The sequence below is a fragment of the Panthera onca genome, chromosome C1 (genome assembly GCF_046562875.1).
Source record: "Panthera onca isolate mPanOnc1 chromosome C1, mPanOnc1 haplotype 2, whole genome shotgun sequence".
NCBI classification, from domain to species: Eukaryota; Metazoa; Chordata; class Mammalia; order Carnivora; family Felidae; genus Panthera; species Panthera onca.
Window position 1 is genome coordinate 44738980 of NC_138346.1, and position 19223 is coordinate 44758202.

The 19223-nt window shown below is 37.6% G+C and overlaps 1 protein-coding gene across 2 annotated transcripts in view; it reads left to right on the forward strand.

The window, feature by feature from the left end:
- HIBCH (3-hydroxyisobutyryl-CoA hydrolase) overlaps window positions 1-19223 on the forward strand; it is a 102645-nt gene that overhangs the window by 44311 nt on the left and 39111 nt on the right. For both annotated transcript variants that reach the window (XM_078451087.2, XM_078451088.2), the window contains one exon: window positions 12079-12157. In XM_078451087.2, the coding sequence (XP_078307213.2) occupies window positions 12079-12157 (79 nt within the window). The remainder of the gene's footprint in view (window positions 1-12078; window positions 12158-19223) is intronic.

Genomic DNA, 19223 nt, shown 5'->3' on the forward strand with positions numbered 1-19223 from the left:
CCTTAAGATGAGCTCATTCTCCTACCGATACATTGACTTAAGAGGTTTAATGTTAACAAGAGGTTCGTTATGATTTTAGCCATTATTTGAGATTATTCTCCACTATTTCACCCAACCATCAAAAGTTAATCTATGTGTGCTAAATACTGGTTAGACTCTGGGCTAAAATAGTAAACAGGGCAGATATGTTTTCTTTCCTTATGGAGCTTCCTGTAGAGAGAGGCAGGGACAGGTATTCTGGAAATACACAACAGTACCATCCTCAACTGTGTGAATATGTGTGAGTACTTTAGTGAAAGGGCTGGTGTAGGGGAAGCATCTTGGAGGAAGTTCTATCAGCAGTCAGGAAAGAACAAGTTGGGAATAGTGGAGAAATATGATTGCTAATGTGTGTAAGGGGTTGATGTGTGGAAGGACAGTGGGCAAAATGAGAAGATAGAGACATATGTCAAAGGAGATGAGAGAATGTGTATTTGGGTAAACGTCAGTGTGCCTGGATTTTGGAGTGTGAAGGAGATAGTGGTTAAAGTCTGAGGCCAGAAAGGTAAGCAAGAAGCTAGATCAGTCCTTTTATATAAGCTATGTTGGGTAGTTTATCCTAAAATCAGTAAGGAGAGCCTTTAAAGTGCTTTTAGATGGCGAGATGGCTTGATCAGGTTTGCATTTTAGAAAGATAAGTCTCTTGTGGGAAGAACAGATTGGAGGGGGTTAGGGTTGGAAGTAAAGAGATTGTTTAGCAAGTTATTGCAGGGATCCAGGTGAGAGATTATGGTGATTTTTGGACTAGGGTAGCATCAAGGACCTGAAAATTAGATTTATGGGCAATATTTAGGAGACTTGGGATTTGATGAGGGCTAGAACATGGGAGGGTAAAGAGGAGGAGGACGCAAGCTTGAGTTCCAGGTCTAGTGTGGGCGCTCGAATGAAGGGTGGACTGTTCACTGAGATTTTGGAGGAAGAATGGCAGGCGGTGTAGACGGGAGGGTGAACAGAGATGAGTTTAATTTCGGGCTTGTTAAATGTGAAATGCCTGTGGACTATCCACATGGGTGGGTTGTGTCTGAACAAAAGTGTTGGTTATGCAAGTCTGAAAAGCAGGGTGTTGCCTGGGCAAGAAGTTTGGGACTCGTGTAGGCACAGTATGCTCTACAGTGTGTGCTTCTGGAGCATGAATTAGCTCATAAGTGATTGGTAAGTGGTGAAATCATGTTAGCAATAATGTAAAAGTTGTGTTGGTTCATATGCAGGGTTTTTTTCTAGACAAGGGGAGATAGGATAGTGGCAATAAATATATAATCATCAGCTATGCAGGAAAAAAGTGCTTAGATCTGTTGATGTACAGTGAATAGGAATTCTCTTGTCTATATTTTAAGAAAATTAAATACTTGTTGGGCAGCTTCCACCACAAGCTATCCCCCATACCCCACAACCCTCCCCCCCGCCCCTGACACACACACACACCCGGCACTTGGATGTTTAAGGGCAGCCCCACTGGCTTTTAGTTGCACTTCTACCTGCTTTGTTCTCCACACCTGCTGGTCCTGCCCTGATTAAAGTGTTGCCATTGTTTCCACTTTATTTTTGTGCATTTTAAATATCTGCTCTGGTATTCTTTGTTTATAATGAGATGCCTGACTGGGTGATCTAGATCAGGTCCCTGAGACCATTTACAGTTTCCGTTAGCATTCAGATTACAAAGTTGCGTAGGTTTTGAGCAGACTGCCCAAACTCTATTTTTCCTGTAAGCTCTGTGCAGTTTTGTAGAATCTGAGGATTTTTTTTCAGAAATTCATTTTCTTAGAGCTGCCTTGTATTGAAAACTTGACAATAGAAAAGATTATGCAAGGAAATGTGACAGAAAGAGTGACAACCAAAGTAAGTCCAGAATGGAATCCTAAAACAAACAAAAAACACCCAATGTTTATTGGCCAGGGGCAGAACAAGGACCCTCTAAAAGGCACTGAATAAAAGGGGTCCAGAAGAGGCAAATTAGAAGAATGGCCTTGTCATGGGAAATTTCAAGTTGGCTACTGTGCCCCAGAAGTCTTTGATAGTTTCTTTGTTTTGTGGTAAAGAGCATATCCTAGGTTCCTCTTGTATGCTGCATTCCCCAGACCTGAAAGTCAGCTGTTTCTCCAAGACAGCTCTGGTTACTTCTAGTAGAAAATGGTAGTTAGCAGTAACAGCCTGGGCACTAGTTAAGTTGATAATTGTTTCTACACTCTTTCAGTGAACAGAACTAAGAATACAGATCTTGTTTTTAAGAGAAGATAGGTCCTGAGTTAATACATCTGTTCAAATTTAGATTTTTACTTCTTTGATATTGGTATCTTTTTTATATTAAACATCTTTTTTTTAAATAATGTTAACACCATTACAGATTTGCTGTGTCCTAATACATATACTAGTTTTAGAATAACAATATTGCTAAAGATAAAGCCAGTTGAAATAATTACTCTCTTTCCCCTATACCAAATCTTTTTAGTGACTTGTCTTTTTCGTATTTTTCTAGAGTATTCAACCTGGTTCTCATAGAACCAACTCTTTATTTTTATACTCTTATCAGTTTACAATGAATTTTATTTAAAGCACATACTTACTATACAAGTACGACTGGCATAAACAGACTAGAAATACATATGACTAACATTTCATAAACTCTAAACTCCACAGATCGTAGTATGAAATTGTATCAAAAAGTAGCCAGAGAGTAGTTTTCAGGTGCTAGTTAATATGGACATTAGTTAATATGCTTTACAGAATTAATAGAAATCCTTGGTAAATCAAAGGTCGAGTAAGAGTACTCCTAGTGTAATAATCCTTTTTGTTTAAGTATATGATATAAAGCAGTGGTTTCTTAGAACTTCTTTTTAAACTTCTGTTAAGTGTATAAATATAGCATGAGCTGGGGCTCCTGGGTGACTTCAGTTGGGCATCCTACTCTTGACTTCAGCTAGGTCACGATCCCCGTAGTTGTGGGATCAAGTCCTGCATCAGGCTCTGTGCTGAGGATGGAACTTGCTTAAGATTCTCTCTCTCTCTCACGCTCTCAAAAATAAATAAATAAATGAAATGTGCAATATGTTACAGATACTTATATGTTATAGTTGGACACGTGTACATACATAATTCATAAATATGCGTATATTGAGGAATGTGCTCATTGAGGTAAAAAAAAAAAACCTTGAATATTTTTAAGTTATTTCAAATTTATGCTTTAAGGTATGACATGCCAAAATTCATTTATTCCTTAAACTGAAATATAATTGACCTATAACATTGTGTTAGTTTTAGGTGTACTGTGTAATGATTTGGAATGTGTATCTACTGCAAAATGATTACCACAATAATTTAATATCCATCACCACAAATGGTTAACAAAAGTCTTTTTTTTTTCTTGTGATGAGACCTTTTAAGATTTACTCTCTTAGCAACTTTCAAGTATCCCTCTGGCTTTTTTACTTAAAGTAAAACTATACCTGAAGAATGGTAGACTGTTAATATCTAAATAAATATTTTTATGTCGATTGTTTGGTTCTGCTGAATATAATTTTCATTCAGAAATAATATGAATTATGCATCCAAAGCAGGGGGAGTTAAAATACATTAACATTATGTAATCAATGTATTAGTATCATTAATACGCAGTACTAGCCTATTAATATTAATGCGAGGAGCATAATAAAGTCTTTGTTTTCACTGTGGAGACTGCTGATCAGACTGCTAATCTAATGCATGTGGTCCCAGAGATACATTATGAAACTTATTGTATATTTATGATATTAACTTTTATACTATAGTGAAGTAATGTACAATGAAAAACCTGTTTGAATTTCTAACAGAAACTTATACCTATTTGAAAGCACTGTTTCAAACCCTGAATGATGATGAGAGAGGACTCTCACATACTCTCCGATACTGTGATGCAGTGTTCATTCTGGGCAGGAGCTTCCTCATTCTCCCTGATTAGAATTTAAATCCATGACTCTTTGTATAAGCATTAGTCACATCATCCCATTGTGTGCCTTTCTCGGTTAGTTGCTTTCTTAACCAGTGGCTTGTTGGCTCTGTTTACTCTGTAACATTTAATTTTAATTTTATTTTTCTAATTAGAAAAGCATTTTTATTGTGAAACAACTTCAAGTTTACGGAAAAGATGCAATAACAGTACAGAGAACTCCTATGTATTTGTCATATTCCCTGTTATTTCCACATATGTTTATCATTCTCTCTTTCTCTCTTCTGCATCTATCTGTGAAGAATTTTTTTAACCATTTGAGAGAAAGTTAGAGACGTGATAACTATTGTTAAATTGTTCAGTGCGTATTGCCTAAGAATAAAGACACCAAAATCAAGAAATTTAACACTAATACAATACTATTATCTGGAACATTTCTTTTTCAAGCACCAAATTAAATTGTTCCACATGTGTCCTTGTTTGTTTGTGGAGAGAATAATCTTGCCATTAACATAAATCATGGGGACTACCTGAGTGTCTCAGTTGGTTAAGTGTCCAACTTTGGCTCAGGTCATGATCTCACTGTTCACAAGTTGGATCCGTGTGTTGGACTCTGCTGACTGCTCAGAGCCTGGAGCCTCCTTCGGATTCTGTGTCTCCCTCTCTCTCTGCCCCTCCCCTGCTCGCTCTCTGTCTGTCTGTCTCTCTCGCATTCTCAAAAATAAACATAAAAAAATAAATATAATAATGGAATGGTTGACTATATCTTAGGTTAACTTCAAATATTCTTGTAATTATCAATTTTTACAATGTTTTTGTCTCAAATAGTAATATTAACTGGAAATATATAAGTGGTGCTTATTTCTAGTTGCTAATTAACATATTTGCATAGTAAAGAATTTAACTGTGCTTTTTAAGTAATTATAAGATCTTTGTAAAAAGCCTTAAATAAAGCTATGTCAGCTTTTTCCATCTATCAAACAGTCTAAAAACTCATCTATGTCTCTTAATTAAAAAAGTCTTAGATTGCCTAAATTTTGCCTTTAAAGATTATAAAATTTAAATAAGTAATTGTTATTCTTATGGCAGTATGAGTTTGACTACGTTCATATATTGTTTAGTTGTTTTTTGTTTGTCCCTATTAGCATTTTTATACTAGGTTGTAAAAATGGATCAAATTCATTTTACTTTATTAGCACAAGGTGGGCACAGTACTGCAGTGATGATTGTTTACTATTAATAAAAGTAAAAAAGAATGTCCGAGTGCTTGGGACACCATAAATAAAAGGCACAGAAGGGTTAAATGTAAAATAGATACCATACCACCACTAAACTAAAAGACAGTTGACATATTTTAATAACAAGGTAAATTTTATGACAAACTTATTTGATATAGAAGGACATTTCATAGTTATAGAATGGTTAGCTATAACAAATCCAAATTTGTATGCCCTGTGAATCTGCTGTGTATTGTTTCTCTTTGGTGTTCGTCATGTTGTCCTTTCTTATATGTTGGATTATTTCTAATCAGGGCTAGTTACTTCTAACTGACCATTATTTGAGTCCTAGGATGACATTATCTTCCTTCAAGGAAGATGTGCCTTTGTTTCTAGCAGGTGTCTAGGTTGAGAGCACTAGTAATTCCAATCATCTAGATCCCGTCAGGGATGGAAGGATGTGTAGCTGGGCTTCACTCCAGGTGAGGGCTGGTCTGGATTCAGGTCACCTTAACTCCTAGGGTGTTGCATTGAGGGGCCCAATTTGGCAAGCCCTAAATTCCATTATTTGTTCCCTTAGCAGGTAGGGCTTAGTTCAGTCTGTTAAACTCTGTTCAGATCTTCACCCTCTTAAGATCACTGAAGTCGGATTCTGAAAATTTTATTGACCTTAATCAACTGTAGAAAACTATTTTATAAATATTTATCTAAAAATCTCAGTTTATAACTGAATATGAAGCTGAACTGAGTTATACTTAATGAGTTCCATAACATACAATATGACAGTAGTGTTAAAACTGAGAAACTATGGGAACAAACCCCTGGCTATCTGAAATAACTCTACTGGTATGATATTGTCAAACATTTTTATGCTAAAAAGTAGAAAGTCCTAAGAGGGGAAATATACAAAACCACAATCTGGAGCAGAAAACAGCTCAGTGTAAGTACATATTACACACACATATTTTTCACGCATACACGTAATTTGAACATTGTGTAATAAACTTGATCCAATTAACATGTATTCAGTAACTGCAGATATGTTCATTTCATGTGTGCATGGGACATTTACCAAAATTGGTCACAGAATTAGTCTTACAGAATTAATTTCAAAGGATTTATCTCCAGACTCTGGCCCCAATAGAATTAAGAAAGCACTCAATAATAATAACTAGAAATTTCTGAATATTTGAAACATACACTTATGGCTGTGTCTTAAGGGTAGGGAAGGATTATTTTAAATAATACATAAATGCACCATAAACAAAAATAACACATTTAAAAACTAAGAACTTTGTGCATTCTGAGTCATCAATAAGAGTGAAAAGGCAAACCATGGACTAGAAAATAGCTCCTGGAATGCATATGTCTGGTAAAGGAATCATATCCAGAATGCATAAAGAATTTCTACAATCAATACAAAAATCCAAAATGAGCAATAGATGAGAATAGACCTATCACAAAGATATCCAGGTAACAAATAAATGTAACAAAACATTCAACTGCATTAATCAACAAGGAAATGCAAATTGAAATAACGATGGAATATTAACATATACTTGTTACAATAGCTAAAATTATGAAAGACCAATTCAAATATTGGTGAGGATAGGAAATAACAAACTCACTTCTGGTGGAGTACAAAGTTGGTACTAATGCTTTGGAAAATTGTTATTAAAAAAAATTTTTTTTAATGTTTAGTTTTGAGAGAGAGAATGTGAGTGGGGGAGGAGCAGAGAGAGAGAGGGGAACACAGAGCCCGACACGGGGCTCAAACCCAAGGACTGTGAGATCATGACCTGAGCTGAAGTTGGATACTCAACTGACTGAGCTACCCACGTACCCTGAAATTGTTATTTTTTAAAAATTGATTGAATTAGTGTCCTTTGACCCAGTAGTTTTACTCCCTGGTATATATACCCCATCAAAATGTATGCACTTACGCACCAAAAGATATGCATAAGAATGGCATCGAATCCTTATTTGCAATAGTCCCAAACTAGAAAACCTAACTGGCTATTTATAGAATAGATCAATAAATTATTCATACAAAGGACTGCTGTACAATGAAAAAAATTGCTACACACAACATGAACGAATCTCACAGAATGTTGACTAAAAGATAAATAGTATATACTCTATGATCCTATTTATATCAATATAAAACCAGAAAACATAAATCTTATTTTATTGGAAGGATAGTAGTTGCCTGAAGGATAGAAGGAATAATGAGTTGACAGAGCGCATAAAATAATTTCTGATAATTTTTATTTGCATTTTCATTACTTGGGTGTGTTCACTTTGGGATAACCCACTGGACCTGTATACTTATCATTTGTTACTATTTGTATACTTTTGAATGTGTATTCTATGTCAAGAAAGTTATTAAAAAACAAAAAACACACCAATGTGCCTGACCTGAATGAAAGTAAGGAATGTGGAAAATGGTAAAACTCTAAGCTAAAAAGGGACCAAATCACATAGAGCCTTATTGGCCATGAGGAGGAAATTTGGTAATACTTTAATGTGATGGGAAGTCACTGGAGAATTTTGGGCAGGAGAAAACTTTAACTGATTTACATTTATTTAATAAGCTTCCTTGGCTGCTGGGTCGAGAATGGATTGTGGCAAGAACAGAAGCAAGACTAGCCCAGGCAGAGATAGTAGTGACTTCAACTTGGGCTGTTACAGTGGAGATGTGAACCATGGCCTGATCCAAAGTGTATTTTGAGGTAAGAACTATCTAGACAGGTTCATAGATGAGATTGGGAGATCAGAAAGAAAGAGGATGATGCTGAGGTTTTTGGCCTGACCAGCTGGGTGAATGTGGTGCTATTTACTGAGGGAGCCACTCATTTAAGGAGATTTATTTCTCAATAAATCAAGAGATTTATTTCTGATGTATGAACATTGAGAAAAATACTAGAGCTTCAAATGGAGATGTGAAATAGGTGGCTAGGTATGCAATTCTAGAGAAATCAGGATGGAGAAATAATTTAAGTCATTAGTGTTATGGTGCTTAAATTCCTGGGGCTCTTGGAAGAGATCACCTAGGGAACAAATGTAGAAAGAAGAGAGTACAGGTGAAGTGGAACAGAGGAAAGACATCTGATCATTGGGGGGGGGGGGGGGGGGGGGAGGGCAGATCAACATTTTGGTGTCAAGGAGAAGAACAAGAACAATTAATGAGACACAAGGAAAACCAGGAGAGTGATGGTATCTCAAAGTCAAGTTAAGTGTTTCCTGATGTAGGGACTAAACAGCTCTGCCAAATGCTATAGATACAATCCAGTTAGATGAAATGAGATTTGACTAGTGGGTTTGGAAGGATGCAGGGGGAGTATTTGAGAAGAGTCAGGAATAAGAATGATATCTTACATTTGGGGAATAAATCTGTACAGTATAACCGTTAATCCAATAAAATTTGAAGACTTTGAAGCCTTTTTAGTCTAGCAAAGGAGTTTAAAAAGTATATAACAGTAAATTTTTAAAGATTCAAGGGAGGGCTTATTGTAAACAACCTATAATGGATTCTTTTATATAAGATACAAAATTTAGATATGAATCTGCCATGTAGTTGCTATATCCCTTTGAACATTGATCAGCATTTATATTTGTAGTATCTCTAAGCGAGGTGGCTTGCATTTTCCCAGCTTTCTTCTTAATTGAAAGGCTTTTAAAATTGGCTCTTAATGGTACTTATGGCAAGGATCTCTTATTCTGAAAGCTTGTCATTATTAATTTTTTCTAAAATCTTGAAGTGTTTGATTTCATTCATTGTTTTTTCAGCTATGGGTGAAACGAAAGGTATCATGTAACAGCAAGATAAAGCACTGAATCAATGAGTACAGGATCTGTAGTTTCTAGATCAAAGAATATGGGTCTCATAAATTTCTTTCTCTGTTGATATCAAGAGGTAGATAAGGCCCTTTATAGAGAAGTTGGGCTGTTAGGTGGTTCTCTTGCCAAGTAAGGAGGATTTCAGGAGATAGAATGGAAATGACTAGTCAGGGATGAGCTCTGTTAGCAGGAAAAAGGGCACAAGGCAGCTTATACTGTGTGATGCTGAAGCTTGACGGGATGTAGATCTGGTTCTAATAAAAAATGTGGTGAGAGACTTTTTTAATTGAAAACATGGACTTAATGAAACAGATGCAGAAAAGAGAATGGAGCAGTTATTAGACAAGCACAGCGATTACACAGGAATCCATAGACAAAATCTGTAGCGTAGCTTGCCTTCCTAAAAACTGAACTGCAAGTGTGGACTTGAGGCAAATTTAAGGAGTATGTTTGTCATTTTTTCTCTCCAACTGTCTCCGCTGCTTTTTGTATGTTTGCTTTGTTCTCTGTGCTGTACAGGCTGCATGCAGCCTTCTCCATGTATTTGTCTTCACCCTATGTAGTTTCTGCTTTAACTTGCTCACATGTCTTCGGCTCAAATTTCAAATGACCTTTAAGCTTTGGCTGTCATCAACTCACAGCTGCCCACCATTTTTTAGTTTAAATACCTGGCAGTGAGAATCTTGTCTAATGCACTTTTCTTTCTCCCCCTTTGCTCCATGGGCCATACAGTTCTGGTGTAAGGCGCCTCAATTGGGTGCCCATCCCTAGTTCAGCCACCGCTCAGGGAAGGGCAAAGTCTCTGGGAAGAGAAGTTTCCCATAGAGAAAGGGCAGCAATGGGGCAGGTAGTATTCTTCTTTAGTATGTTTTGCTCACTTTAAAAGCTATATGATTAATTGAAATTGTAAAGGCTTGGAATTTTGGAGGAATGGCACGAAGGCCCTGTGGCTGGTGGAATAAGCACAGCCAAGTGTGACGGGAGATGAGGTCAGAGGTGAGCTGGGCCATACTATGTATACCTTGCATGCCATGGATCAGTTTGAAGTGTGTGTGTGTGCCTCATATAAATATTCATGTTTGTTCAAATATGTGTTAGAGATACACAGGGAAAAAATCTGAAGGGTTACATACCAAATTAATAACTTTATCTGGAAAAAAGAGAGGAGACTAGGATTGGGGCTATGGTCAGATTTAATAAAGGGGGATATAGTCCTTGCTATTTGTGGAATTCAGGGTTAATTAAAAGAGGTAGGAGGCAATAACCAGAGGAGTATGGTTTGAAACAGGGTCAGTCAGTGAGGCCTGGAGATCTACCTACTATGCAACCCGAGAGGGAGGCAGTTCTGAGTCTGGGGACTCAAAAGAACAAAGTCCAAAAACTGGGGGTCCATTCCAACTCTAAGTTCTTAGCAAGACATTCCTGAACACTGATAACTGTCATCTACAATGTGATAAACTGAAGTGGGGAGTAGAATATGAAGCAAGGACTTTTAAAATAGTATAATAAATTATTAATGAAACTAGTAATGTTCTATTTTCATTAAAATTTATAAGATTGTGATCTTGGAATACATACAATTGAATTTGGGTCAGTGTTGTCAGTTGACTGTGTCATGATAGAATACCTATAACGATGATATTCACCTGTACAAAGAGTATCGAACATTGTAGATTTAACTTATAAATGTTGACACCAAAAGATGTAGGTGGTGGCTGAAGAATTATATTCACTTCCGTGTTTATTTGCATGGTTTTCTAAAATTTAAGCTTAGCATACAGAACATAAAATTTATAAGAAATTGCATGTGTTTTTGAGTGTTTTCTTAAAACTGAGTATGATAACACTTCAAAGAGTTGAAGAAATTGTAATGAAAGATTAGAAGAACCAGATAGAGGTGAGGCCCTTTCTGTTTAGTTAATGCTTATAGAACTCTTAAGTGCCTGGCATTGTTCCACATACTTTGTATGTTTTAACTCCTTTAATACTGTGATGATGAAGAGTACACTGGTTAAAAAGAACCAAGAATGAGAAGAACTAAAACAATCTAACAGAAATTCTGAATAATGTAAAAAGAACACAACATAGGAAATGTGTGTATAGTGTGAGCACTGACATGAACTGGATACTTAGTCATTACACGTATACCTCTTATTTCATTGTATTCAAATATGTTTTTTCAAATATGTTTATTCAAAGATGACTATTAAGTTTGCCCTTTTCAGTGACATTCAACAAATCAGAGACTTTCGGCCAGATCTTACTTTCTAAAACTTGTGTTCAGTAATCATTTTTAAAAGTTGTATAGTTGGCCATTAAATGTCGTATCTGATAAAAAACAGTGTTGGGGCGCCTGGGTGGCGCAGTCGGTTAAGCGTCCGACTTCAGCCAGGTCACGATCTCGCAGTCTGTGAGTTCGAGCCCCGCATCAGGCTCTGGGCTGATGGCTCGGAGCCTGGAGCCTGTTTCCGATTCTGTGTCTCCCTCTCTCTCTCTGCCCCTCCCCCGTTCATGCTCTGTCTCTCTCTGTCCCAAAAATAAATAAAAAACGTTGAAAAAAAAAAAATTAAAAAAAAAAAAAAAAAAAAACCAGTGTTGCCAATATTCTGAAATACACAATAAATGAAACCATGAAATAGGTGAATGAATAAAATGTGTTAATATTCTATTTAAAGCTATTGAAATTAGCTAGAATAACTTGGTTGTGCTCTTCTGATGAATGGTCCCGCCAGCAGCAGCACTCCGTGGTTCTGGGAAGAGTCACTGTTCTGTAATGCTGTATCTGATTTGAAATGAGAGGGAATGGGGGAAGAGGGCATGAAACATAGCAAAAAATACTGATTGAAAACAAATCTATTCCACATATCACGGCTACCCATATATTTTTTGTCCAGTAAGTTCTCCTGAAATTATGTGTTTCGGGGTTTTCCTCCAGTGTATCCCCTAAAAGAAATTCTTGTGGAATATAATTTACTTGGTTTAAAATGTTTGTGTGTATATGAGTCTATGTTTGTTTGTTTGTTTTTCAGCATTTTAAAACAACTTTTTGCCTTATTTTCCTAGGGAGTTGGTGTCTCAGTTCATGGGCAATTCCGAGTGGCTACTGAGAAGTCTCTCTTTGCAATGCCAGAAACAGCAATCGGTAAAAACCTCCAAATTTTTCATAATCATTTTTAGAATTATCTTTTGATATGTTTCAGATTACACTGCTGTTAAAGGAATTGATGGAATCTTGTTGAGATAACAGCAATGAATGAGCTCTTTAAGAACTTAGAATAGGAAGACGCCTGGAAGTTGTATTAGCTCAGTAATTGTATCTGAAAACACGCAAGCAAGAATATTTAACTGGCAGCACTAACAAATTGTAGTTAATTTTAGGTAAAGTATTACTAGGGGAAAATAGTCTTATATTCACATCTATGATCCTTTTTGAAATTTTTGTATATGGTATGAAATATAGATAGAAGGTCTAGGTCAAGTTTTATTATTTTACCTATAGACATGTAGTCATTCACACACTGCATTTGAAGAAAGCTATTGTTTCTCGACACTGATGGCTTCTGTATCTTTATATATATTCTATTGATGCCAACCCCACCCTGCCTTTTTTTTTTTTTTTTTTTAATTTGGGAGAGAGAGCACATGTGCCTGTGAGCAGGGGAGGGGGAGAGGGTATTATAAACAGGCTCCATGCTCAGCTCAGAGCCCGACTCGGGGCTCAATCCCACGACCCTGGGATCATGGCCTGAGCCAAAATCAAGAGTTGACACCTAACCAACTGAACCACCCAGGCGCCCCTACACTGTCTTGATTGTTGTTGCTTTATAAAGAAGTTAGATAGTGATAACTGACTAAGCCATCCAGTCACCCCAACTTTTGCTTTTTTTTAATTATAATGTCTTGGCTTGGGTCTCTTTGGGTTCATCTTGTTTGGGATTCTTTGATTCTTGGACCTGGATGTCTGTTTCTTTCCCCAGGTTAGGGAAGTTTTCAGCCATCAATTCCTCAAATTAGTTTTCTGCCCCTTTCTCTCTCTCTTCTCCTTCTGGGGCCCCTATAATGTGAATATTTGTATACTTGATATTTTCCTAGAAGTCCCTAAATCCACCCTCATTTTTTAAAATTCTTCTTTCTTGGGGCGCCTGAGTGGTTCAGTCGGTTAAGCACCCAACTTCGGCTCACATCATGATCTCACGGTTCATGAGTTCGAGCCCTGCCTCGGGCTCTGTGCTGACAGCTCAGAGCCTGGAGCCTGCTTCGGATTCCGTGTCTACCTCTCTCTATCTATCCCTCCCCTACTCGTGCTCTCTCTCTCTTTCTCTCTCTCTCTCTCAAAAATAAACATTAAAATTTTTTTAAAAATATATGTAAAAAAATAAAATAAAATTCTTTTTTCTTTTTGCTGTTCTGATTAGGTAGTTTCTACTCTGCCAGATGCTGACCTGTTCTCTATATCATTTCAGTTATTCTTCAGCTTTGGTTCCTATATTTTCTAACTCTGTGTTGAAGTTTGTTCATTCTTGAGTTCAGTGAGTGTCTTTATGACCATTACTTTGAACTCTTTATCAGATAAATTACTTATCTCTGTTTCATTAAGGTCCCCCCTCCCCCACCCCAGGATTTTATCTTCTTTTGTCTGGAACATACTCCTGTGTCTCCTCCTCTTGTTTGACTGTGTGTGTGTGTGTGTGTGTGTGTGTGTGTGTGTGTCCTGTGAATTAGAATAGCTACCTCCCTCTTTTAGTCTTGAAGAAGTGGCCATGAGTTAGGAGCATCCTCTGTGTAGACTGGTATGTCTGGCACCTTTGGCTGGTTGGAGTGGAGCAGACATGGGCCAGGAGTGTGCTGCTCTGGGGTTACCTTGGCAGGACAGCTGGGGCTGTGGTGGGCACCTTCAGGGGACAGCCAGAGTTGTTGTGGGCTAGGAACCTGGGACTTGCTAGGGCAGCCCTACTAAGTTGACTAGAGTGCCTGGACCCTGCTCCCATCTGCACTATGAAGCTGGAGGGGGCATATAAAATGTGGTGCTTGCTGGCACCTCTGACCCCAGAGAGTTCCAGCAGTTCCCTGCCTATTTGGTGGATGCCTTAGGGTTACTAGTGGATTAACAGCTATGTTTTGTTTTGTATTGTTTTGTTTTGTTTTGCTGTGCCCAGTATTGGCAAATCTATGCAGGGGCCCCTCCGTGACATCCCTTCTTTCGTCAAGTTATCACATTGGGAGTGGTGTTCCTGTGGTTACTATGTCTCTGTCTCTTCTACTCTTATGTATGTGGTTCCCCCTATCATTTTTTGTGCAGAAGCTGTTCAATCAGTTCTCGGTTCTTTTTCTGCAAGAATTGCTCTATATTTAGATTTAGATCTGGTATCTCTGTGGAAGAAGGCAAATTCAGGTTCTTCCTAAGCCACCATCTTGGACTGCCATCTGAAATACAATTGATTCTATACTGACTTTGTGTTCTGCAAACTTGCTAAACTCATTATTTCTAGTAGAATTTTTTTTGTAGGCTGTATTAGATTTTTTTAAAATTTTTTTTAACGTTTATTTATTTTTGAGACAGAGAGAGACAGAGCATGAACAGGGGAGGGTCAGAGAGAGGGAGACACAGAATCTGAAACAGGCTCCAGGCTCTGAGCTGTCAGCACAGAGCCCGATGCGGGGCCCGAACTCACGGACCGCGAGATCATGACCTGAGCCGAAGTCGGCTGCTTAACCGACTGAGCCACCCAGGTGCCCCTGTATTAGATTTTTTGTATAAATAATTATACCATTTACAAATAAAGCCAGTTTTACATTTTCCTTTCCAATCTGGATAGTATTTATTTACTTATTTGTTTTTTGCACTGGATAGAACCTCCAATACAATGTTGAATAGAAGTGTTGAGTGTGGGTATTCCTGCCTTGTTCTTGGTCTTAGGGAAAACATCCAGTCCTTCAAGTAGGAGGTTAGGTATAAGTTTTTCATTAGGTACACTTTATCAGGTGTCCTTTATCAGCAATTCCTAAATTGCTGAGGGTTTTTATTAGGAATGGATTTTGGATCTCTAAAGCCAAAACTTTTTCTGCATTAGTTGAGATGATTATTGATTTTTCCTTTTTAGTTTGTTAGTGGTGAATTACTTTGATTGGTTTTTCATTAAACTAACCCTGCATCACTAGGATAAATCTCAGTCTGATATGATGTGTTATACTTTTTATATGTTTTTAGGTTTGGTATACTAAAATTTTATTTGGAATTTTTACATCTCTGTTCATGAAAGACATTGGTCTGTGATTTTCGTGTAATGTCCTTGTTTTGTTGTGGTATGAGGGTAATGCTGGCCTCATTTTCTCAAAGAGTTTATGTAGAATTAGTATAATTTTTTTGTATCTTTGGTAGAATTCATCAGTGAAGCCATTGAGGCCTGAATTTTTCTCTGAGAAGATTTTTGACTGCAGTTTCAAAGTATTTAATAGATGTAGGGCTATTCAGATTATCTATTTCTTGCAAAAGCTTTAGTACAGTGGATCTTGTAAGGAATTTGTCCAGTTTACGAGCATAAAGTTTTTTATAACATTCCCTTACCTTTTTAGGATTTTGTAGACTTTATAGTGCTTGATATTAGTAATTTGTGTCTTCTCATTTTTTTTCTGATCATTCTAATTAGAGGTTTATTTATTGGTCTCAGAAATCATCTTTTTTATTTCATTTTCTATTTTCTTGTTTTCTGATTTTATCCTATTTTCTTTCTTTTACTCCTTTGGGTTTCATCTCTTCTTTCTCTAATCTCCTAAGGTGAAAGCTGAAGCCAGCGATTTGACTCCTGGGATACAATTTTATTCTATTCTGATTTTTAAATTTCACTACTTTAAAGATGTTGCTGCATTGCTGTCTTGTTTATGTTTCCCATGAGAAATCTGCTTTCCTCATCTTTGTTCCTCTGTAAGTGTGCTTTTATTATCTCTGGCTGCTCTTAAGATTTTCTACTTATCATTTGTTTGGGGCTAAATGATTATAATGTGCTGTGGTGTATTTTTCATCTTATGCTTGTGTTTCTTGAGCTTAGATTTATAGTTTTTGTTGAATTTTCCAAAGTTGGCATTATTTCTTCAAGTATTTTTCTTTCCCCCACTCCCTTCACAGGAACTCCATTTAAACTTATGTTAAACTCATTAACGTATTGTTTACTTTGAAAGCTTTTCATTTTTTCATTTAAATAGTTCCTATTCCTGTGTCTTCAAGTTCACTAATCTTTTACTAAGTGTAATTTGCTTTAATTCCCATTCAGATATTTTTCTATTTATACATTCATCTTGGTTTTTATCTCTGTAAGTATCATTTATGTCTTTTTTATATCTTCTGTTTCTACTTAACTTTTTGAACCTATAAGATATACTTATTCTGTGTTAATGTTCTTGTTTGCTAATTCTTATGTTTATTATGTCAATTCTGTGTCAATTTTGATTGTTTTATCACCTCATTATAGGTAGTATTTTCCTGCTTTTTAAATGCCTTGCAATTTTCTTTAAGTTTATTTATATTGAGAGAGAGAGAAAGCACATGTGCATGCCAGGGGAGGGGCAGAGAGAGGGGGAGAGAGAGAATCCCAAGTGGAGCCCTATTTGGGACTCAAACTCATGAACTGTGAGATCATGACTTGAATCAAAACCAAGAATCAACTGCTTAACCATTTGAGTTACCCAGGCACCCCAATGTCTTGTATTTTTTTTATTGGATTCTTGACATTAAAAACATTTTTTTAATGTTTATTTTTGAGAGAGAGAGAGCATGGGCAGGAGAGGGGCAGAGAGGGAGGGAGACACAGAATCTGAAGCAGGCTTCAGGCTCTGAGCTGTTAGCAAAGAGCCCAACACAGAGCTTGAACTTGGGAATGGTGAGATCGTGACCTGAGCTGAAGTTGGACACTCAACCGACTGAGCCACCCAGGTGCCCCTGACTACTTTACTTTATAACCACTGTTCTTATTTCACAGATGAAATATTTTCTTCTTATCTGAACCATAATTGTTTTAACAATTAGTCTTTCTTCCATTCCTTCCTCGATGCTGACTTTTACAACCCCCTTCTCTCTCCCTTTTGTCTTTTCATGAAGGGTTTCCCTCCCTTCTGTGCCTCTGCCATTTTATCTCCCCCAATTCACATACAGGCACCTCAATCCTGCCAAGCTGTCTCCCTCCAACTGTGGAGATCCTTCTGCCACTCTGCAGATCCACTTCCTGGGTGTTACAAGTGATCTGACCTTAGTACAGCTGTGATGGAGGGATGAGGAAAATCCCGGTCACTCCACTTCTCCACCATAACTCCCTTTGTCTGATTTACATTTTAATACCATCATTCTACTTTAAGGATAATGGATTATAGGGTTACAAGAGCAGTAGCAGGGAGACTTGTTAGGAGGTCATTATATTAATCTAGAGCTATGCTGTATAATATTATAGCTACTGGCCGCATGTGGCTATTTAAATATAAATTAAATTAAAATAAATTTAGTTCATTAGTCACACCAGCCACATTTCAAGTGTTTAATAGCCACATTCTGTCTAGTGCCTGCCATATTGGATAGCATAGATTATAGAACATTTTCATCATCACAGAAAATTCTATTGGATAGCACAAGTCTAGAAGAGGGTGATTTTGACTTGGGATAGTATGGAACTATATGTTGGAATAAAATAGATTTGAAAAATGTTTTGGAGTGAACTGGCTTACTCATGTGATGAATCAGGAGTAATTCCAAGGTGTTTAGCTTGTGTGGCTGGATGGATGAGGCTGATTAGGGAAGGAGCCATGTAGTTAGAGGGTTTTGGGAATCATATTGTGTTTTTGCCATGTTATATTTGAGGTGCTTATTATCCATGTGCTTATGTCTAGAATGCAGATCTAAAGAGTTTCCTATTCAAGGGAAAAGGCATAAGTTAGATATATAGATTTGGAAGCGTATTGGTCTGTTAGGGCTGCAGTAACAATACTACAGACTGGTGATGTAAACAACATTTACTTTTCACAGTTCTGGAGGCTGGAAGTCTAAGACCAAGGTAATGGAAGGTTTGGTTTCACCTGAGGCTTCTCTCCTTGGCTTCTGGATAGCTGCCTTCTTGCTGTGTCCTCACATGGCCTTTCCTGTGTGCCTGTGCTTCTAGTGCTGTTGTCTTCTTCTTATAAAGATCAGTTGTACTGGATTAGGGCCTAGCATTATAACCTCATTTAACTTTATCTTTTTAGAGGGCCTATATCCAAACTGTCACATGGGGCGGGGGGGGGGGGGGCAGTCAAGTCTTCAGTTTAAAAATTTTGTGGGGGACACAGTTCAGTCCATAACAGGGACTTAAGAGCATACAGATGTTATCTAGAGCCAAAAGTGCTGAGGAAATATGTGTGTAGGGAGGTAGGGATAGCCTAAGGTCAAGCCTAGGCATAGCAGCATGTAGAGGTCAAGCAAGGGAAGTGGACCCGGCAGTAGGGGATGGAAAGGAGCAGCCACTGAGGCAGGGGCAAAAAGAGAGAATGTGTTACCCTGGAGGAGAGGAAAGTACTTCAGGACAAAGTATTTTTTCACTTGTGAAGAGTGCTGCTGAGGCTGTGGGGAAGGTAGTATATGGTGTAGAATATATGTAGAGTATAGAATGTTGGGGAACTGAAAGAAGAACAGAGTGGCTGGAATGTAGTGAGTGAGTATAGTAAGAGATGTATTTGAAAAAGTGGTTGGGGGCCTTGAAGACTTTGAAAGTGTTAGTTTTAATCTAAGAGGGATAGACTTTCCGGAAGAGTTATGGAAGAGTTTTAAGCAGTAGAAGGCAAAACATGGTCAAGATTTGTGTAATTAAAAAGATCACTCTGGTGGGGTGCCTGGGTGTTAGTTGGGCATCTGACTTCAGCTCAGGTCATGATCTCACAGTTGTGGGTTCGGGCCCCACATCAGGCTCTGTGCTGACAGCTCAGAGCCTGGAGTCTGTGTCAGATTCTGTGTCTCCCTATCTCTCTGCCCCTTCCCTGCTTGCACTCTGTCTTTCTCTCTCTCTCTCTCAAAAATAAACAAACATTAAAAAATTAAAAAAAAAAATCACTCTGGCCATTCTTTGTAGGGAGAACTTTCTGGAGGAGGAATCAATAGGTCATAGTCACTGGTGGGTGCTAAAGGGGTGGTTATGAGAAGAAGGTGTCCAGGCTGGATGGCTGTGTGCTTGCTTTATTGAGGTGAGTGATATTGG